The 22456-nt window shown below is 44.9% G+C and overlaps 4 protein-coding genes and 1 long non-coding RNA gene across 5 annotated transcripts; 1 reads left to right on the top strand and 4 right to left on the bottom strand.

The window, feature by feature from the left end:
* Positions 1-634: 634 nt before the first annotated feature.
* On the bottom strand, positions 635-2592 carry LOC128727419 (uncharacterized). The gene is made up of 3 exons (XR_008410844.1): positions 2234-2592; positions 1942-2171; positions 635-833 (listed from the first exon to the last, which is right to left on the bottom strand). It is a non-coding gene; the product is annotated as an uncharacterized LOC128727419 (long non-coding RNA).
* Positions 2593-4156: 1564 nt separating this feature from the next.
* On the top strand, positions 4157-21012 carry LOC128723787 (uncharacterized). Its single transcript, XM_053817552.1, has 4 exons — positions 4157-4346; positions 4437-4753; positions 19818-19875; positions 20119-21012. The coding sequence occupies exons 1-4, from the start codon at positions 4160-4162 to the stop codon at positions 20517-20519; spliced, it is 963 nt and encodes a 320-aa protein (XP_053673527.1). The 5' UTR covers positions 4157-4159; the 3' UTR covers positions 20520-21012.
* On the bottom strand, positions 6061-8222 carry LOC128727418 (ejaculatory bulb-specific protein 3). Its single transcript, XM_053821330.1, has 2 exons — positions 8179-8222; positions 6061-6916 (listed from the first exon to the last, which is right to left on the bottom strand). The coding sequence occupies exon 2, from the start codon at positions 6896-6898 to the stop codon at positions 6518-6520; it is 381 nt and encodes a 126-aa protein (XP_053677305.1). The 5' UTR covers positions 6899-6916; positions 8179-8222; the 3' UTR covers positions 6061-6517.
* LOC128727416 (putative neutral sphingomyelinase) lies at positions 15568-17691 on the bottom strand. Its single transcript, XM_053821328.1, has 4 exons — positions 17587-17691; positions 17327-17500; positions 17060-17243; positions 15568-16665 (listed from the first exon to the last, which is right to left on the bottom strand). Exons 1-4 carry the CDS (start codon positions 17622-17624, stop codon positions 15793-15795), a joined length of 1269 nt encoding a protein of 422 aa, XP_053677303.1. The 5' UTR covers positions 17625-17691; the 3' UTR covers positions 15568-15792.
* Positions 18091-18708, bottom strand: LOC128727417 (ejaculatory bulb-specific protein 3-like). The gene is made up of 2 exons (XM_053821329.1): positions 18673-18708; positions 18091-18564 (listed from the first exon to the last, which is right to left on the bottom strand). Exon 2 carries the CDS (start codon positions 18557-18559, stop codon positions 18176-18178), a length of 384 nt encoding a protein of 127 aa, XP_053677304.1. The 5' UTR covers positions 18560-18564; positions 18673-18708; the 3' UTR covers positions 18091-18175.
* Positions 21013-22456: the final 1444 nt, after the last annotated feature.

Here is a 22456-nt window from a genome sequence, read left to right as displayed (position 1 = left end):
ACCACATACAACAAAATCCACGCTTTCTCTATCGATTTTCAAGCAGTATACCTACAAAATCCCTTCTGCCCTTCATGAGCTTCGCCACTTTGTCAATGCGATGTCCATCAAATGGTTGGTGATTGAAATTACCACACTTACTCTGCAATAGCTTCATGCAATGAAACTGCAAAGCCCCACCCAAATCTCTTCTGCTAAAGGCAGTTATTGCTACGATTTCGATCATCAAATGTGGCAGGAAAGAAAAATAAAATTTTGGAAATGGTATATCGTTCCACTGCTTCTCGTTACGATTCGATGCGATATTAGGTAAAATCAGTACTGCCAACATCGAAAATTTTTAATAGCAACAATACAACGTAGGGTTTTCATTTAAAATTCACGCATTGATGTTTAAAGATGCTAATAAGTCGTCTGGGAATGAAACAAAAAGCACGGATCGTCATTGAATCGTTACCGAAGCGTTTTTTAATGCTATAGCATTGCATACCCTGCAGGCGCATTTACAGGTTTCGTGGTGTATGCACTGAAGGTCATCCAAGAAGATAATGTTTACGATGTTATTGAATCCATGATTGCGATCTTATAAAGCAAATTATTACCATATATTTATGCATATTTTTCATGATTTTATTCAGATAATATCTTATTGTAGTGTTATAAAATCATTTTAATCGTATTTATATCAGAATGCACAATATAGCGTACTGGTACTACTTCAATAAAATGCATATTTTCTTAATATTACAATAGAAGTGTATTCATTTTGCATAAGACACTAAATCCTTTATTGTTTTCGTCCTTAAGATTATCGTAAAAAATTTTATCTTTTCCTGAAAAAAGAAAAAAAAATGTAACTCACATAATTCAAAAATTTAGAAGTGGTTAATCATGCTTTTGTTACAACCACGTGTTTGAACCACAAAGAAACTCTACCAACCGCCAATCAGCAAACATGGCTCAACATCTTTCAATCGATCTTTCAAGGGAGTTTCCAACCTAAACTCGATTAACGTTCTGACGTCAAAGAATGAGTGTTTCAAATCAATGGCACAAAATTATTCCGGAACGAACAGCTGAACACTTTAGTCGAGTATGCTCGATGAGACGAAGCATTTTTTCGCGCCTCTAGTAATCGAAAGGCGTCTCAACTCATACAAACCCAACCGTAGCCAAATTCTGACCACACTACGCACAAGTATACGTACAGTGCTGCGAATGTATTCGAACAATAGGTACTCGTAATTGCCGTCCGTCGATAAATGAGCAAACAAAAAAACGTTTTAAACGTTACTTGAACAGCTCTCTTTGAGAGTACACCTATTGCAGCTCATGGTAATACAAAAGAAGCGCATAATATACACCACTGTAGGTTTATTTTAGGCAGGTATACTTGACCTCTGGTGACCGCCTTTAATGTGCCATAAAATGAGAAACACAGAACGGTCTACAACGACATTCGACGCTTTTTAAGCTATCATGACGAAAAAAAGCTTACTGTTTTTGCACATGGAGTTTTACAAATTATACTACATATACAGAATTATACTAGCAAAATTGATACTCGAAATCAATTATAAATTTGCATTGTAAAAATGCTTGTTGCTGATTATTCAAAATAATAAATCTTTATAAAACTAAAGACAAATATTGAGGTAACTGCTAACAGGCCATTCGTTTCAACGAATGGCGTACGGAAGGATAATTGAGCGGCCAAACATCAAAAGTCAATGGCACAGATTGTAACACTAATGCGTGCGCGTGCTGCAGAGACTGTTCGACAAACATAAGGCAAACAGAAGTACGCTAACCCGTTATTTTAACGAAATCACTGAATACACACGAGCTGATATCATCTCGGATGCAAACAAGCTGTGTTTTTTGCAAATCCTCGTACGATAAAATGGTCGACTCCACCGAAAAGCGACAAATAATACGTACCAGTGAAAACGTCAGCTCAGTCTTTACACACTCATTGTGATCAATTTGGATAATCCATGCAATGGGTAACAAGTTGCATCCTCCATGGGCACGTTTTTTCAACAGAATAACAGCTCAATCAGTGCAATGAAATAATGTTAATCTTATAATGCCCACCAATCATTCGCCCATCCGATCCAGATGAAATCGTCGTAAATGTTGTTTGTCAAAATGCCATCGTCCAAATAAACCTGTCTCAAAAAGAGTAAAACAATCAATGTTACCAGAAATATGAAAATTGATAATCTATTACCTTTCGGCGATTCACCAACAAAGTCTAGACCACGGAGCGAAGATTCATCTTCAATGTACTGGGCCATGACGATCCTTTCACGATCGTGGAACAGCACAAAATTGCCGAGCACTAAACAAAGTAGCACCAGCACTATTCTCTTGCCAATCGTGGCCATATTTTTTACAGATTCTGCTAGCCCGAGAACAATCGTAAGTAGCGTTCGAGCAAGTTTTCAAAGACGCGTCCCCCACGAGATCAACTTGTGCGCACCTTCCACTTGCCGAGACGACGTATCGTACAGCGTGATAATCAAACGAGAACTGAGCGTCCACGCCGTTTGCGCAATTGTTCTTCCCTGTTTTGCGCTTCCTCCTTTGCGTAATTCCGTCCCATGTCGAGGGCGTCCGTCACCGGTGGTACACGATCGTATGGCTCAGACGGAGGATTACCGATGGACTCGTCAGTAGAAATACGAGAGGATGCTTCGTTCGATTCACTTGCTTCGTTTTGCATTTTGTAAAACATGACAACAAAACGGCACGCCTTATATTGACGCTTGTTTGATGATGATCACTAATCAAAATGTTTGCTAATCGTTGTCCATCCATTCTATGTCACTCGGCCATTCCTCGCACTGTTTCTCTAACTCTCTCTCATTCGCTATCATCACTTGGGCGAGATGCAGTGGGGATAATTTGATTTATTCCAATCTTCCATTCTGTGTTGTAGCGCTTTGTTGCTGTGTTATCATTTAAATTGAATCCTCTCTAACACAATTCCAGTCTCTTTATATCAGGGAACCCCTATGTGGCGAAGCTTCGAGATCTTTTTGGTAAAAAAATTAAATAAATGTTGCCACACAGTGATCATGCTTGCATCTCATTGACGAGAGCAAAACGATTGCTTCGTTGCATGGCTAGTGCCTTTTTTTACCTGTCGCTTGTAACACTTTGTAAGTATACTAGCTGTATCATTACTTTGGCCACTGAGAATGTCACTGTGCGTAGCTATATCCACCGACATCCGGTATATGGTTGATCAATTATGCTACCGTAACGGTGTCAATTAGATACATCCACAACCAGCACACACCCGATGCGCTCATGTTCTGAGTCACTTAATTTCGAGCATTAGCGCTGCTTACGCTGTCAACGCAGGCAACGTGCTTTCGGTTACCGATCCAAGTAGGCGTGTACGTCGGACATGTAAACTGCTAATATCAATCAACAAACTTCCCCGTTACCGCTAACAAGCTCGGACAACGTGCCTTACCAGGTAAAGTAATTCGCGCTTCTATGCCTCCAAATGATGGTTTAGAATTGTCCAAATGAACGCTACGTTTCTAATACAACCCAAATTTTAGTTTGTATACATGAAAAAAAAACTAAAAGGCGTAAAAATTATATTATATTTGTTCATTAAAATAATTGATTATTATTAAAAAAACATCGAACATTATATGAAAATACTTTCTGTTAGAATTATTGTAGTAAACATTACTCAGAACGGTTTAACTACATTCAGCACAAGCTAAGAATGAAATAGCACTATGTGATTACTCAATTGCATACATTTAGGCGTCATTTTCAAATGATTTTACTTACTTGCAACTTTTGACAAAAGTCGTACAAAACTGCGATGCCCAGCTACAGGAAACATTCCCTGATACTGGCAATCACGGCATCAAGGTGATAATAATGTTATTGCCCATTATTGGATGATTTATTATAAACGGTTGTGTCTTCGGCACGAAAAGCTAAGCAACGATGCGCTTTCAAGGGACAGACCCTTCTACTATCAATGGATAATTTTCACAAATTGCTTGCCATTTCCTATAAAACTACCGTCATCTCAACATCCTCGGCTTTATTCAAGTGGAAATTCCCTCAGTGAAAGAACTCCGTCTAGTGGTTGCAACGGAAGGAATAATCATTTATGCCTACGATGGCGAGCTACCAGCTAGTGTTTGTTTTAGTTGCGTTTGTGCTGGGTGTGTGGGCTGACAACTACGTGACCAAGTACGATAACATCAATCTGGAGGAAATTTTCAACAGCCAGCGCTTGATGGATAACTACATGAACTGCCTCAAGAAAGTCGGACCCTGCACGCCCGATGGACGAGAGCTAAAAGGTAAGATCATCGCACAATTTCTAGCGGGTGCTTGTTAGACATTGACTGCGCGTTATCATTAATGGACTACGGGGTTTTATCGCCCACCAGACAACCTTCCCGATGCGCTGATGAGTGATTGCGCGAAATGCTCCGAAAAGCAGCGCATCGGTTCGGACAAGGTGATCAAGTTCATCATCGCCAACCGGCCGGACGATTTCACGATCCTCGAGCAACTGTACGATCCGACGGGTGAGTACAGACGGAAGTACTTGCAATCAGACGGATCCGGTGACCAAACGGATGAGGAAGAGAGCGACCGATCGGCAAGTGGTGGCGGAACCGATGTGGTTGAGACCCACGCATCCGATCATAACTCTTCGCAGTCTCAAGATCACGACCACGATCACGGTGAAGGACGAACGGATGCGAGTGAAAACTAATCCCCACCATTTGCACGATGAGCGAATGCCGATGCAACTCCGTAGTATTTTTTTATAAGACCACCGACATTCGCGTGCACAAGCAACCAATTTTCCATGGCAGTGCTATGCCGGTTCCAGCGGCAAGCAATTTCGATCATCACACGCTCCAATGCCGTCTTGCTGGCGACAGTTCAACTTCGATCAAACTACAATTTCCATCTAATGGCAGCCGTGCATCATTAGGCGCCATCGTTTTGCAACCACGTGGTCTCCTCCATGCAGCACGCTCACCGAGAAGGTTGATGCGCTTTTCACAAAGCGTAACGTTTTGATTTGACCTCTCCCAGATCTCCTCATTCGGCCAGACTTCGTGCGTCTGCTTTGTAGTAGGGTAGCCGTCATTTTTAAGTACAAATAAAGACGGATGGGAAATCATTGCTAAAGTGAATAATTTCTAAAGTGTTAAGTGTTATTATCAATGTAAAAAATTAGCTCACTAACATCAGTTAAATTGTTAATATTTTATGCGTGTAAAAGTAATAAAAAGAGAAAATTATTTATCGAATGCAGATGCGAGAAACTTGTTGCATAACGAGTGATATAATGCTACTCGAAAATAGTGCCCACACAATCAATGGCTGGGTTCTTAACATCCCTTAGTTTTGAGGCAATCACTACACGACCCTTATATGTCCCTCCACCATCCGAGGCGTGAACAATGTCTCAACCCAATGAATATCGCATGACCTTAACCAAAAAGAATAAAAACACACTCAATGCAATAAAAACACCCCCCGCGTTGCCTTCTGTCTGTCTTTATCTCCTTCATCCGCCGGGAACGTCATTAATGTTAACTGCTTTCCTTTTTCGGAAGAAAACGAAAGCTCTCAAGCAAACGAACACCCACCTCAGGCATGCAACGGTCCCATCGCATGCATCGGATGCACCATCATAATTGATACCTCCGCATCTGTTGCGAGACGTGGAGTGAAATCGGATCCCGAGCAGGATGGCGAAATGTGCTCAAATTATGTCATTATGTAACACGTTCAGTAAGGGAGTGAACTTCGTCATATAAGGCGCATGGCGCGATGCACAAGGGTACCATAAATCAATCATAAAAACAGGTCAACTGCAGCAACAAAAACAAATTTCTGAGGATGTGGTGCACCAGTGGTCTACCAATCACTGAATGCGTTGATTTTGTATAACACTGTACGATTAAAGATGCATCCCCTTGATCCTGGTAATAAGCCCCTACTACTAGCTTCTTTCGGTGAATGAAAAAAAAGTTGTTTCTTTTGGTTTTGTGTTAAAATTGTTTGTTGGACTGTATTTATTTGTATACTGATGAAGTTTGAGGTTGAATTTCACTCAGAAGGCACAGCTTGGCTTGATCGATCACTTCGCCGCAGCTGTTGCCAGCTTGCAGGTACGAATCAGGAATGATTTGATTTTTGTTTGATTTAAAGACAACCGCTGATCTACATTCCCATATCACATCACCAAAGCAGCCCAGGTGGGCTCGAAAGCAACGTTTGGTGTTGAGTTACTTCCGTTGTTGGCGCTTCTAAGGTTCTATTCTATAAAAGGTGTTCGTGCGTCGGCCAAACGACAGCACACTAGACGGCACCAGTTCTGTTTGGAGTTGGCTCGGTATGCGCTTCGGTTCTTAAACGGTATCTCGTCATTTTCCAATCACCCATTGCCATGAGAGAGGGTCGGTTTGCGTGAACAGACACTGACAAAAATTCAGCGTCCCATACCTTACAGGTTGATGCCCTTCTTCTTGGCGTCGTCACGGTACTTGTTGACGTAGATGTTCTCCGGGTCGTACTTCTTCTGCAGGTTCTCCCACTGGTCCTTGCGGTTGTCGATGAGGTAGTTGATCACTTTCTCGGTGCCGGTCTTCTGCTTCTCGCTGCACTTGGCGCAATCGGTCTTGAGGGCGTCCGGCAGGATGCGCTTCAGCTCGTTACCGTCCGGGGTGCAGCGGCCCTGATCCAGCAGACACTTGTAGTAGTTGTTGAACAGGCGGTCCGACTTCAGAATCTCATCGAGATCGACTCCATCATACTTGGTGGTGTACTTGTCCTGGGCGGCAACGACGGCAACCAGCGCCAGGGCGACGACGACGAAGAATTTCATCTCTACACGGGTGTTTAACTGCGGATGGGAGAACGATATCGATTGGCATCAATTGTTTATTTTTCACCGATTTATTGAACAGGCGAACGAGCGTCTGTTAGAATCCAAACCGTAAACAAATTACTACCGTGAAGCCTCGTGCCGCTAATGAAACTCATCGATCATTGACGCTGCATTCTAGTCATAAGGAAATAACATATCATCTACTAGAACACTCTCGTCGAGCAATCGTACACGGAATTAATCTCTGCCTATCCTATGCAAAGGGCAACACCACAATGAAATGCCCCGACAACCTGATAACCCACTAATGTCACAACCCCCACCCCACAAGCGGGGTAAACGCACACCATTGTCACGGGAAACAAGATGCCGAGTAAAGCGTACTCTCAAGCCTAGTTTCCCGAGGCCGAACATTGGCTACAACCCTAAAGCCCCACCGGGGCTCTATTCTGAACAGGTCTAGCCGGGAAGCAAGATGTGATAAATGATGAGTCACAGGCAGTTATTACTGATTACACGATACAACACGCAGCTGTGTACTGTATTTGTGTGCTTTGAATGTTACTAGCATGCTCCTACACCGGGAGGGCAGACCAAAAAACTGAGATTTCTAAGAAATCAGCAGCAGAACCAGGCGATCGTCAAGGGTCGAAGCTAGAATTACGCAAATACTGTTTGTAAACATGTGTGCTTAGAACGTTAGCATACTGTTCAAGGGTAATTTTGAAAAGATACTTATTTCAAAGACAGGCAAAATTCATAAAGAAAAATAACATGTGCTATGTGGGTTGCCTCGGATTTATCTTTTATAAAGCCTAAAATTTGTATGAAAATAGGCAATTCTAAGTAAAAGTTTATAAAAACTAGTACATAAAACAATATTTAGGCAAAAAAGTCCATTGTATGATGGTTTTTCAACCAACTAACTTCAAAAATGTAAGCAAACTTAGATTTTTAAACGAAAGACTTCAACGAGCAAAAATAAGCGACGAACCCGATTTATACACAACACATTGTATAAACGGTTGTTCTGATTCCGCTCTCTCACACATCTCTTAGATTTCACTCTTTTATCGAATGATCGAACGATTCCTTTCACTGTAATCTATTGATTATCACTGCGTGCGATCTATTCTCCTGGCGTAACGTTGCAATTAAATCGATAATTTGTGTGCTACCCTGCCTGCACCCTCGGATCGTTTGGACTTGAGCCTTTCCGCTCACTGGATCGGGTTGAAAAGCAGGATTGGGGAGCCACCGGATGGCAAAGCACTTACCGTTTGGTGGAACTCGCTCGTTGCTCACTGAATTCAGGCAGATGCCAAACTGTGCCTATCTGCAGCTCTGGAGCGGTCTTATATACGGACGAAAATTCGTTCGCTTCCCGGCGCCGGACCTCCGGACTGGTCCCGTCGACTGGTGGTTCCATGCGCAGTTGATCCGTCATGCTCCTTCATACTGTTTTGCCTGTGTTCATCTTGTTTTGTTTCATTTTCAGGCCTTCTCGTGCGCGACGTTTCTTCTCGCCGGTGTGTCTGCGCCGGTCATCTCGCGAGGTTTCTGCCATGCAGGGTTGGCAAGGGTGGCCTGCCCTCGTCCCTAGTCCCTTACCGTGCACGTTGCCAAGAGCTTCAGCTGATTGTCCTTCCTGTTTTATCTCGCAACTATCGCTATATTGCGAGAACCTCGTTGGTGGCGCTGCGATGCTTTAGCTGCTTCTTCTCGAACACCACAAGTACTCTTCTCGCGCAATCCTCTTGTATCTTCCGCCCTCGGAGATGGCCGCAAAGACGCACAAACAAACTGGGGCCGCGAGTGGGATGAAGCCGCTTTATTTTATTTATTTTTGACGTACATTCGCGGCGTGGTATCACGCGTCTTGTTTTCGGATCGCTGGCCCATAATACTCAAGAGGCCTTCCTACGCCCTCGGTGCTATTGGTAAGCTTCTGGCAGGCGAGACGCTACGCCATAATCTTATGCAGCATCCTCCATCGCCCCTGCAAACTTCACTGCTCTCTTCTTTGACACATAATTAGCATGATCGGCACCAAACGACCGAAACCTAGCCAAATCAACAACAAATAGAAGACGAGAAGAATACTTGTACGTAAACTGAGCAGTTTGTGGAGAGGAAGCATCGAGTACGATTTTTCGAGGATCAGTTGATCCTCTTACCTTGCAATATCCAGACACGGCGAGGTTCGATTCATGGTCGTGAAATCTAGCTAAAACCAGTGTACTACCAAGGATCGGAAACCTCGTCTTCAGATCCCGAAACCAGTTCCGCTAATAAGCCCCAATATGGTCAGTAATATTCCAGGAAGGCAATCGCACGGCCAACACAGGAAGAAGAGAAATTTTGCAGAACAACGCAATGCAATGTGTCTCCCATCGCGAATGGCTGGCGCGTTCATCAAATCGTCTAATCTTTGAATGTCAATCAAAATGGTACGATTAACGGTCATTCAGCGCGCGATCGCACGACACTAGCCGGCATTTTGATTCTGCAACATCCTGCGCCCTCGATCACCTTTTTGCTGGGGGAGTCAGATCCGTGAGCGTGCGGGAAAAGAAAGCACCGCAGATGCTAAATTTGAGGAAAGATATCAATCATGCTTATTCGGCTCTGACCGACGAAGAAATTTGAGCTAACATTGCCTAGCGTGAATCGCCCGGAGACGGGGAAATCGGTCAAAGTACATGCTGAGGAGTTGAAGGTGTGCCTGTGTTTTGCTAGATTGATTTATGATCCAAGCAACCACGAAAAGCACTGGATCATGATGATCGGATCGAGCCCATGGAAGGACAAGCGTTACTGTGCCGTTGTAGCCTTGTTGTTTGCTTCAACTTTACCCTTGGCTCACGGAAGGGTGAATCATTTGTTCTACATTCACCCTGTAACAATAGAGTTCACTGTCTATTAGGTGGTAACCTGGAGAATTGAGCCATATGGGAGGAAAACCAGAACAATCTACTCAGACTGCATTTCGCAACACGTGTTGCCGTGGGTCAAGAGAAACAATTCTCCAGCGACAGTTTGAACAACTCCTTCATCCATCTAGAATCACCTGTACGCCTAACAAACAATCACAACCTAAGTCGTTTCATTTTCACTGCAAGCACTACAGTTCTCTTCCGCCCAGCCCTACGGCAAAAGGGGCGCCAAATTAGCACAACCCTCAGAGAACGCCTGGTGTCAATCTCGCCACAAAACGGAAGCCTTCCACTCGGGGGTCAATTAGCGCAATCTAAGTGGCCCGTTTTAGCACGCTGTGCATGGAAATTTCCTTACAAAAGCCACCACCGAGCATTAGTCATGCCACCGACGGTACGGGATATCAGGGCGTTTTGCATCGCGTGTCCAGCTAATCGATCACGAATGGGCCGCGTAATTAGCGGTGTGAATTATCTTTTGTTTTGCCCTTAAGCGTGATAGAATTTCTAAGTATAGCTACTTAAGTACCACAGAACGACAGGCATATGGTAAAATTGTGGTACTCCACTTGACTAGAAGAAACGTCAGAAAAGAATTGCCCCAATAAATGCAACAGTCAATGCGCCCCTTTTCAACTGCCGAAATGCATTTCTAAAAAAAAGTCGGTACAAAGAGGTCAACAAAAACCATCCAGTATTGAGTAAATCAATCGCGCAGTAAAGTCTCGCCGAGTAAGCATCAATAAAACGATAATTGCTCGGTCGAAAATTGTTGCATTCCGGTATGGCGAGCTCACGAGTCGGTTCGGGAATTCCGTGCGCCCGAACAATTGCCAAAATACGCAAATCGCACTTCAATCATCTTCTCTGTACGTACTTCTCATGCGTGCGGTCGAGTTCATGATCAAAACCCATGATAAGTGCAAGGCATGAGTCGGATAAAATGTTCCGCATGAAGCCGGCAAAAAGCAGCCAAATGAGAAACGTAATTTGTAATTTTGAAGGTTGAATAAAAGAAGAAGGAAATGGCTAGATTGATAGCTAGACAACTGATCTTCATTAGTCTACTTTTCGTTCACTTTCGTCTTCTAGGCAAACGGCTGAACGTCCCAATGTCGAGGCGAACCTCAGGAACGAGCTCAAAAACCCCAAATACAGGCTCTGTCCAAAGTAATTGATTTCTAGCGTAGATCCGTGCTGGAGCAAAAAATACGCTCCCTTCGCCGCAAATGGGCAATGAAACTTTCTAGGCTTATCGTATTTTCTCTCCCTCATAGCGCAAAGCGGTCAAATAAACATCGGCGAAAAGTAAACCACGCTTCTTCCGCTTCATGATCCGTCCGGATATTTGGAGGTGACATTTCACTCGACCGCTTGAGATTAAAGCACACACAAGTATGGAATCGGTCTGGTCTGCATCGGACCCGTTCATGAGAGATTTTAGCAAACTAACGCCCATTTACGTCACACGTGTGCCACAAAAGGAAGAAATCGGAAGCGAATGGCTATCCCCGGATCGGGTCGACTAGCAATTACATCCACAACAACGACAGCAAAACACGATTGCCAAATTTGAGCGGTTTTAAACATAAATATCAAGCAAAAAGACCTTACCCAACCGCACTCTCTTATCGACAAATATTAGCTCTTGTTTCGGTCCGTCCATAAGCCCGGTGGTTTGGTGACAAAAAAAGCCATCCAGTCGGTCTCTAGCAGGCAGCGGGTGGATCTATGGCCACAGCATCGCTGACCATGGTTTTCCGTTGTGACTAGCACTAGGAGGATCGTTCATGCGAGTGGTAAAAGGGTTATCGTGTGAGAAAATGGTGTTTATCTATTGTATTTTGCGAACGGGCCTCCCTGATTGCGAAAACTGTACCTAAAACCTGTGAAGCTCACAGTAAACAGTCCCTCAAGGTGGCATACTCAAGCTGGCGCGTTTAGAAGCGTGCTAGACACGCCGACAGCAGTGGCGTGACGTTCACATTTAATTTTCATTCATTTTTGTCTGCGATTATCGATTGTTTACGGTGGCTTTGGTTGACCTAACTAAACCTAACGGAAACAATCCAATGAAGCGAACTTTTTTGTTTTCGTTAGGCTACCCATGATCCCCTTCACAGATGATTAACGTGTAAAAGCTACGCAGCGAACAAACACGGCATGAAATTGGAAACACCCGTAGGCAGGAGCTTTTGCCATCATTGCGTGGATGCTATAAAAATGCACGCTAAAGATGTGATAATTCGTTCGAACAAATTATGAAGCAAAAAACCAATCTCTAACATTTTCTGACTGCGATGGTGTTGCTCGGGTAAAATAATCAAACAGTGAGAAGTTTTTCTTAACGTTTCTGCTCATAATTGGATCATTTTTACGGTTTATACGGGATTCAATATGCTGCAGGAATATTTCTGTTTCGCTGATGTTTTTTTCGACAGTAGCTATTTCCAAACATGAACAAACAAAATGTTGGAGTGTATATCTTCCCCACCGAAGCAGACACCTCATCTCGAGAGATCTTCGCCCTGGACGAGATGCTGTACTACATCCGATAGCACTTTTGCTCCTGTCTAAAGTCAACGGACGCCACGTGCGTCATTTGCGTTCAAATGCGTCTCGCCAGCGTTTCGAGTGGGACGATTTATTTAGCGCTGAAGATAAGTACCTACACTTGCCAATGCTAAGCACGTTTTTAGACGCTGCACTTCCTCGTGGGACGTTTCTTATCGCATTTTGTTCTGAGGGCAATGAATCATGCTTCAAATTTAGATCTTTAAGAAGGATTTTCAATACGGCTACGAAGCAAAAAGCAGCTTTGTTTCCTTTATTTCCTTGTCGCTGAAATTGAAATCCATTGAATCATATTTCGTGAATTGAATTGTTCCATAACAATCCAAAATTACGCATTCAAATAAGAAGTAACAAATGAATCGTTTTGTCTCTTACTCCTTTTCGCTCATCACTTCCGTTCTTTGCTATAAAAGTGGATTTAAATATTTAAGCTACGTTTCATCATTTATGTTATCTTCTTTAAAATTTTTGAATCTTCCCTGTAAAAAAGCCATCAGACCCGCAATATGACAGGATATCAATTAAGAACTATACAATCGATCGATCGATTAGTTTCGAAGACCAACCGAGGAAGAGCCAAAATTCAAACCAAACTTGTGCATCGACTGGCTCGTCATGGACACTTAACTCTGCTGCCCTTGGGCCACACTTCAACGGTCATTGGCGGCTGCCGGCGGATCAATTCGTCAAATCATTCAACGATCGATTAAAGGGAATAAACTAATCAGTCAACCTGTCCAAAGTTTATGGAGGTGTAATTAATATAATACCATTGAAATTCCTTCTATCCAAAGCAAGTTAAAATTCTATAATATTCATTTATTGCACACTCATTTATTTCGAAGCATTTCGATCGTTGCTTTACTCACAAAACACTCCGGGCCTATTGTAGCGGTATTCTCCACATAAAACTCGTTCGTTCCTGAAACGATGATGCAACCGACGGTACAGTCGTCGCCTCGGGGAGCATGTGCAAATAATATGAGAAACAAACCTGAAATAACCGCCTCGAACGTCTCCTGTGACTGGTGATTGGCATAAAAATATAACATTATGTGACTTCGGTGCACCATGTGTTAAAAGTTGCTGCTCCTCGACCGCATCGAAAAAGCCAAGACATTGCGGACGAGTGTGCGAATGGCCATTGACTCCAGGACGCTTAGCAATCTTCCTTTTTTTTCTGTTGATAAAGAACATTGCGAGCCACACGCGCCACCGCATTTCGTAGACCCATGGGGCATCATTTATTCACCGAATCGCATGCTCCATCATTTCCTCCCGAAAAGCGCCAGATCGTGACAGCGCAATCAATCATGCTGGTTTCCGATCATGACATGATCATGTCAATGACTCTTCTCCGCTTTCAAACTGCAAAATCGACGGGAGTTCCACACAGCGAGTTTCCTCGTCCAGTTCACTCGCTCCCGATACCCGCCGCCTTAAAACCGTTGAGATTTGTGGAGCAGCTAGCATGTGGTCTAACGATTACCTTCCGAGAAGCCAAATAATCGATTTTATAGCTGGCTCCAGGGCACGGTTGTTGCTTGCTTTTCGCGTTTCCAATCGATTTCACCCTTAAGATAGCGACGATCGTCACAATTAAACGGCACGTTGTGACTCGCACTAACCCCGACCCGGCTCGAGGGCGGCCACGTTGTCCTGTGTTGCGATCGCGACCACCCGTGCCACTTACCTGAGCGACTACGGATTGGTAGCTGCACGAGTCACCGGCAAAAACAAGATCAAGTTCAAGTTCACGGTGCAGCGTTAATCACGCTCGAGCACGCGCCATTGCCGTTGTGCAACCACAACCTGCCAGCATCCGGTGCAGCCTGGTTCGTGCACTGATAGGGTGGTATTTTTCCGCCCAACAGCACCGACACATACGTCACACGATGTCGCTTCATCAGAAAGCCGGCCGGTAACTTTTCCAACACCGGTAATTGAAGGCTACAGCTGGTAGCTCTTGCCGTATTTCTGGGAATTCCCGTCATCTTCGCTGCTATTTACCAGGAAACTGGCATCCATATTCAACGTGCCAAGAACGGCGCAATTCCCTTGCGTCATGTGAAGCCGGCCAGATGGAATCTTCCACCGATGCTGGCGATTTGTTGTTGACGTTCCGTTCTAAATCCGCGCCGCGTACATCGCTGCTAGGGTGCGTTTGGTTATTATTCTTCCAAGGCGATCGGGCCGTAACATCCAGGAAGAGGGCTGGCAAACGCTATAAACTGCGCGAATCTACAGCCGCAATTAGGGAATTGATCCAATTATTGCGAGGAGCGTGAGTATATTTCGTCTTCTCGTTTCGTTCAACGATTCGTCACGAGGCACATTTGAAGCATTTTATTGACGTCATCATGGGGCAAATCATTTCGAAGTGTTCGAAAATTGAACGAAATCAAGCTCCAGTGCCGACGGCATTACAATCGTGAAATTGTTATTATAAAAACATCGTGGGCTTATCCCCAAATTAAATCGTTCATGATTCACTCATTGTTTGATCGAAAAACACAATACAATAAATCATGGAAGTCCCAATAATCATTTTTCATTTGAATGCACACATGGCACGTGCTATCGTCACCTGTTTTTTCAATCAAGTATCGTCGAAGTATTAGAAGCAAATCATGATTTATTCATTGAAAGTGTTAAGTTTGCTGTGTTTATCCATTTTACCAAACATCTCCGGAAAGTTCTCCAAAACGGGTCAACAAAAATCGGACCACCAACCGGATTTCGACCGGTGCCGTCAAGCGCAACCGCCGTTTCCTTCAGCCGTAGTGTTGTAGAATTAATAGGTTTTCTTATTTTACCAACATGCGATTCGCGTTCTATACACGCTTCATAAACCACCGAAACCGATAGCCACACCTGACGTGGAGCTTTTCCACAAAAACACCAGTGACTCAGCCACCGATGCCATTTAATGGGTAGACCGAGACGATGGAGAAGCTTACGGTCAGATAACTTATCGGTTGATGCCAACAACGTACGCTACCCAGCCCCACAACCTAAACGGGTGCTTATCGTAAGAGAAAATCAAGGGAGTGCTTCACAGCTGCGTGGCGTGCAGTTAGCTCAAGGTGACCGTGGACGATGTTGCCTCCTGCGGCGAAGGGAAAATCGAAATCAAACAACAAAGCGCTTCGGTGTTTTCCCATGCAAGGGCTCTATTTCGGGGAATGTTTATATTTCTTCCAGCTTTAACAAACTATTTACCGGACCGTGCTTTGTGTGGCCGGTGCACAGCACCGGCAATCGTGCACTCTTCTATCGTTGCCTATTGCCGTAGAGTTATTTAGCGAAGGTTACTATCAAAACGAGTGCTACCGGGTGAGATGGAAGCATAAAAATACATTTCAACGCGTTATTTCTCACTCAACGACCCGTAGCCAGCCCCGACGAGGGGCCGTCAAGGCTGTACCCTTTCAGGGCAATCTCCATCGAAAGCTTCCCCGATAGTATGCCGTGCTTTTCCATCACGTTCCAAATAGTGGCCATTACCACGAAGAATATGATGATCGCACAGAGCAGAAACTTCAGCACCAGAAAGGCGATCTTCAGACCATACGGTGCCTGTAGCTCGAGTAGATTAAGCAGCACAATGATCACACCGATCGCCATCAACGAATAGCTGCGCCGGTGCGATTCAAGCTGCTTTAGGCTTTCGTTACAAATCGCCACACTCTCACGGAGGGCCAGTACTGCCTCTAGTTGCATTTCGTCCTCAGAATCGCGACTGCAGCTCTCCTCTTCTCGGGCTTTCCCACTGTTACACGCGATCAAGTTCTGAATCGTCGAGGATGATGAGCTTTTCTTTAGTATCAATTTCGCGTACACGCCCTCGTGGTCGGAGTAACTAAAAGACTGCCCAGGCACTCGTTCCGGTAAGGGTAACCGATGCTCCAGCAAACGTCCCTCGTAATTGTCCCCAATGCGATACATCACGTAGTCGATACGCTTCCCGTTCGGTGCCTGTTTGGCCGCCAAAGCATCGGTGTAGCTGTTGTGCTGGCATTCGTTCGTGCCGATGTAGTTGCCAACCAATTTTCGGTCATACGAATCCTTTAACTTCGAGCTGGTAACCAAAACGCGGTAAGCGAGATCTCCAGGTTCGGTGTTGAGATCGCCAGCCAGCACTTGCAGTACCGACTGGCCGCGAGTACTTTCAATAAACTGTGCCGTATCATGTGCCTGTATTACGCGATGGGCCATGTAATCATCACACTGTCGGTTGTATTCCGCATGAAGCTGGAAAGAACAGAGAAGAGCACAAATGTCATGCTTGTCGTAAGCAAGCGTCGCCCGGTGATATTAACATGTTATGCTAATTTACTGCCACGTGGCCGTGATCCATCATACCTCCGTACAGGAAGTAGGAAGTTACAGAACGTTATGACCAGTGAGGCCAGTCGCCAAACTAATCACCGGTGTCTCTGAATAAAATGGAACCGACATTAGTCTCGCCGTCGGAACGTCGATAGGGATCAAATTGGTTTCTCAATGATGTCTTAACGCAACAAATCACGTCGCATCATTGGAACGAATCAACCTGGCGTTTAACGATTCTAATCGGATGCTATATACCGGTTCATGATTAATACAGCCCAGTTGCACGCAGCTCTCCCGCATTTGCCATACTTACATGGGCAACGTACACATGCACCAGCTGATCGTTCACAGAGATCTTGGCCATACCGACCCCTTTCCCACCGAACCAGTCGCCGTGCTGGATACGGTGAATGTAGCCGTTCACGGACCACGCATGGAAGAAAGCCGATACAATCGGATACCGCGAGAGAATCGCTAACCCTGAGCCGACAACGCCACTGTAACGGGAAGGATGGTTAGAAGGGGGATTCTATTATTCCTTTCCCTCATCTGCGTGTTGTACGGCCATCTATTTACCCACCTGTAGAAATAGTGGCAAAACGGAAGCACGTTTTCCACTCGTTGCCTTAGATATTGGTAGTCGCTATCGGACCATACTTCCTGCAGCGAGACGATATCATAGTTGCCACTGGCCAACACGTCACCAATAGCCTTCACGCGAACTTCTCGATCCTTCGACACGTACGGAATGCCCCTGGAATCACAACAAAGCGTGCGAGAGGACAAAAATGAGATGAACACGAAATCGTGAACAATGCAATGATGCTGAGCAATCCTTACCAGATATTCAGAGTTAAAATACTTAGCTCCATTGCCATTGCTGCAACTAAATTTGCTAACCAGCAACCCAGCCGGCTTAGAGTAATTTGAAAGAGTTCGTCTCGAAAAACAAAAAAATACACATCAATTTTTAAAACACTGTCCTAGTAAATAACACATCCTTCGCTCATCAGCCCTTGTTCCTTTTTGTTTCCCTTGAGAATTTGTTGTGTTTTTTTGTATTTTTTCCAAGGTTCTACTGCTGTCATTCAATGCTGTCAGAATGGCTGCTGAACATCTCCGCGTTGCGCAACGCTCACTAGGGATGCTTTGCTGAACAATCATTTGGCGCGAGAATTCAAATTACTAGTTACTAAATTACTACAATAACTTCTTCACTAAGGGATGCTAATTTAATACTTCACCTACTCCGTCAGAAGCAATTGCAACCAATACATTATAAAAAAACATGCATCGGTACTCGAATGAAGATAGTAAATGATAAAACAGAAACATATGTATGGAGCCGAAATTATATCACATTTATTCAAAATATCGCCAACCAAAAATATCACAAGAGGTACGGCTCCCGTACTCGTTCGCACAGGGCTTATTCCAGGTTGATGCCCTCCTTCTTCGCCTCCTCGCGGTACTTCTCGATGTACAGGTTCTCCGGGTCGTACTTCTTCTGGAGAGCATCCCACTGCTCCTTGCGGTTGTCGATGACATAGTTGATCACCTTGATGGCACCACTGCGCTGTTTTTCGCTGCACTTGGCGCAGTTCGTCTGCAGGGCTTCCGGCAGGATCTTCTTCAGCTCGTTACCGTCGGGGGTGCAGCGGCCCTCATCCATGAGGCACTTGAAGTAGTTGTTGAAAAGCCGATCTGACTTCAGGATCTCATCCAGATCGATACCGTCGTATTTGGTGGTGTACTGTTCCTGAGCGGCAGCAAGGGCCAGCAGGGCAAAAGCGATGGCTACGAACAGTTTCATGATGGCTAAAGACAGGCACCGTACAAAAGCAAAATAAAATAACTAATCAACATTAGAACTTTGAAATACGGTAATATGTTTCACTCGTCCTCTCTAACAGGCACAAAGCTAACCTAATCGAATTTGCAGCTTTTGTTGGAGAAGAAGCTCTCGACTTGCGATTGAAGCACTGACTGTATCGAACTGCAGAACTGCTACCGCTTTTTATACCGCTATAACAATGCGCCCCCGACGAACATGCAGCTTCTAAACAATTCCACCGATCAAGGATACCACCGAACTGTACCGGCGCTATTTTTCGGCCACAGTTTTCTTCGCTATGCTGACTCACTGCACTATCCCCACCGCACCTTGACCTCCGCTTCAAACCACCCCATCGTTTTCCATTGTCCGAACACGCGTTCCGAGCTCTTCGCACGAACGGACATTGGCAGACACACAAAAAAAACGGTTTCACCGGTAGCTGCCCCAACAACCTACAACCTTCCAGCGCAAATTTGCACGACCTGCAAGCCACCTCTCTTGCCTGTAATGCGCGAGCACCACATCATGCCACTTCCGCCAGAAAACTCTGTTGTCCGTGGGGCTCCACACGCCACCTCCCCTCCCACTCGCCTCCCGATCTCCGACTCAGGTGCAACCGATTCGGTCGGCTCACAGATCCCCTCCAATCTATCGCGGAGGGTGAATTGGTATCGATAATAATAACTATATGCAGCTCGTCAGCTCGTGCAGCTGAGGCTGAGCGCAGTTACGAGTGGTTGTGCTTTGGGTGGGGGGAAAACCCCCCATCAGACACTGGTCTTAGACACCCAACAACGATGATGAAGGAGAACCGCCGATCGTCTCTGGAAGGTGCGAAAATGAAAATGCAACGCCTCCCAAGGCGCGTGGGGGCATAACGATCACCCGAACGACCCCTTCGCAGCTGAAAGTTCACGATCATGCACTCATCCCCCGCTCGATCTACTTTTCATGCCACCCTCCCGTTCGACTAATGCACCCCGAGCCACCCCTTGGGCCACCCTGCTGCAGTGCGTGCTAACGTCATCACGATCGTCACGATCGTAGTCGTCACACCGGTCGAAAGGCATCCGTCTAGGCAACCCCCAAGTTCAGGCTACTGGCTCCCGGTGTTGAAGGCGTTGTCGTCACGGCAATCCTCCCCGACTCTAACACGAGGCACATGTGATTGTGTCGGCTTCTTACATGTATATAAAAGGCCCGCCTAGCCGGTGGCTAGAGCACAGTTTAGCAGTGCACTATCGCGAATCCACAACGTCTCTTTTCAAAAGGTTTCTCGATCGCATACTACGGTTAGTATCATGGCGATGTGTGGCTACCTACAGCGCAAGGAGATGTTGTAAAAATAATGCATTTTCCGAATGGGCGCGGTGTGCATCGCCGGGGCGAGTGCATTAAATCGCGTGTGAAAAGTTATCGCTAACAACGCTCCAAGTGAATCAGTGTTGAAGCCGACTACTTCTAGCGCACCCTGAGTGCCCTTTAGAACATCACCTCCGCAACTGTAGCGTTTTCAATTTTCTCTTCTACGGCAGAACCCGCACAACGTTCAACCATGAAGCTGATCATCGTTGTTGCCCTTGCCCTGGTCGCTGCTGTGGCGGCGCAAAAGTACACCAGCAAGTACGATAACATCGACGTGGACGAGATCCTGAAGTCGGACCGGCTGTTCAACAACTACTACAAGTGTCTGCTGGACGAGGGCCGTTGCACCCCGGACGGTAATGAGCTGAAGAAGATCCTGCCGGAAGCTCTGCAGACGAACTGCGCCAAGTGCAGCGACAAGCAGCGTAGTGGAGCCATTCAGGTGATCAACTACCTTATCGACAACCGCAAGGATCAGTGGAACGTGCTGCAGAAGAAGTACGACCCGGAGAACAAGTACATCGAGAAGTACCGCGAGGACGCCAAGAAGGAGGGCATCAAGTTGGAATAATGCGAAGGATGTAACCGTCGCATGGACGCCCGGATATCGGCAAGGGCGTGATGGCTATCTAAGCCGCTTACTTTCCTAGTGCTGAACAAACTACAAAAAGAAAACAATCACCTCAACCTCGAACCTGACCGACCAAAGGTGGAGGCCTTGTTTACTGCGGTTTCCTATGGAATGTCCTATGGAACTTCTTCGTCCATCTACTCTACACCAAGGACAACGCACGTATTCGATAGGAAGCGGAGGAACTTACGAGAAGTTTTCGTGAAAGCTTCATCGTTATTTAACTAACTACCGTTGTGATATCGTTGCTTTTAGAGCCAAATGCTGTTAAAAAGCCATCTTCATGTTTGTTTCTGTTCGATATTTTTATTTTTGTTATATTAGTCTTACTCCTACATCTATACGAAATTATTCGCCAAATTAACGGAAATCCTACAACAGCATCCGGAAGTATACATACAATAAAAATAAAAAGCTTTTTTAAAATAAACAATCTGTGATTTTTTATCATTCCTATTTCCCCCAATACTGTGTGCTCACCCAGGCATGAGGCCGGGCATTCCATACATGAAATTAGTCTCGTTACGTTTGACTAGCGCCCGAGTCCCTGTAGGGTGTACACTTGGGGAATCAATCAACGCCGATTCGAAGGCGCGGAATCTAATTTATGCATCCGAAATGAAGGTTATTAAGCGTAAGTTTCCCTGCTGCCAGATAGCCGTGTGAAACGACTGAAAGCTAGGGCACGCTGGGCCTCAATCTTGCTCGGGGCCTGCTCGGTTCACGTTTGAAGGAAAGCAGCCCTGGCCTCAACGGAACGCCTTCCACGTTAATTCCGCAAAAGATAAAACCTACGCACGTTCGACGGTGTCGATGCGCGGGTCAACTTACATCAACCGGAAGCTGAGAACAGACGTCAGTTTTAGCTGGATGCACTTTGCTCCCGGGGAGCGGTTGCAAAAAAGCGGTTAAGCAGTGTAATCATTATTTATTCCGCACAAACAACGCTAAGTATCGTACGATGCCGCCATTACGGCGGTTACACCCGGCTTCTTAGAAACGTGATCGACATCGGTAAAGTGGTAATTATATTTACAAATTGCTACCGAGCTTTAACGCGTCGTGAGTTTTTGCTTTCTGTAATTTAACTATCGATTCCGTGTAATTTGTTCCAACCATGCATTGGTGCGATATGATTTGATTGCTACGATTAGATTAACACCAACGCTTGGCCCTAGGGAAACCCCTTTACGAGAGGATCATGATCATCTGATCATTCCATGGATCGTGCAACTTTGCAAAGTGTCTTATTTCATTGACGATCCCAGCATGCAAACAGTTATCGTAACTCTATCTGCCGACAAAGCAATCTGGTCAACCAGCTAAAACGTAATCGGGAGGCATCGGTAACAATTGTTGCGTATTGTTTGCTTAGACATTTAGCAACACTATTGTCATATGCAACTGTTGGGAATTGTATCCAAGGATACATGGCATGAAATATGCAGCTTGCTTTTGCAGACAACATGATAGATGATTGTGATTTAAAGAGTCCGTTTGAAGGTGAGACTACAGAAAGAGGAATAGAATGATTCAAAATGTAATTATTTGTTAAGGCAACATCCAAATCTAGACACGTTTGATCATGAACATTTGAATACGCAACTGATGACAAAAAATCCTTGGCCTTTTACCGGATCTAACGAATAGTAGAGTAGTGCTGTAAATCTTTTATAAAATGTCGATTAAAATTTAAATAGTATAGCCAGCAAATAACATGCTTTGAAATTTAATAACATCAGTTTTTGTTATACGAAAAAAAAATTGCACAAAAACGAAATCATTTATATTTGAACGATAAATTGGAGTGGTGCTGAAACGATATCATTTTTTTCGCTGAGTTACATAGCCACTAGGCTCCTGCCGTCAAGTTCTGG

The sequence above is a fragment of the Anopheles nili genome, chromosome 3 (genome assembly GCF_943737925.1).
Source record: "Anopheles nili chromosome 3, idAnoNiliSN_F5_01, whole genome shotgun sequence".
Lineage (NCBI taxonomy): Eukaryota > Metazoa > Arthropoda > Insecta > Diptera > Culicidae > Anopheles > Anopheles nili.
The sequence above is the reverse complement of the archived record's forward strand: the minus strand, read 5'-3'. Positions and strand labels throughout refer to the sequence as shown.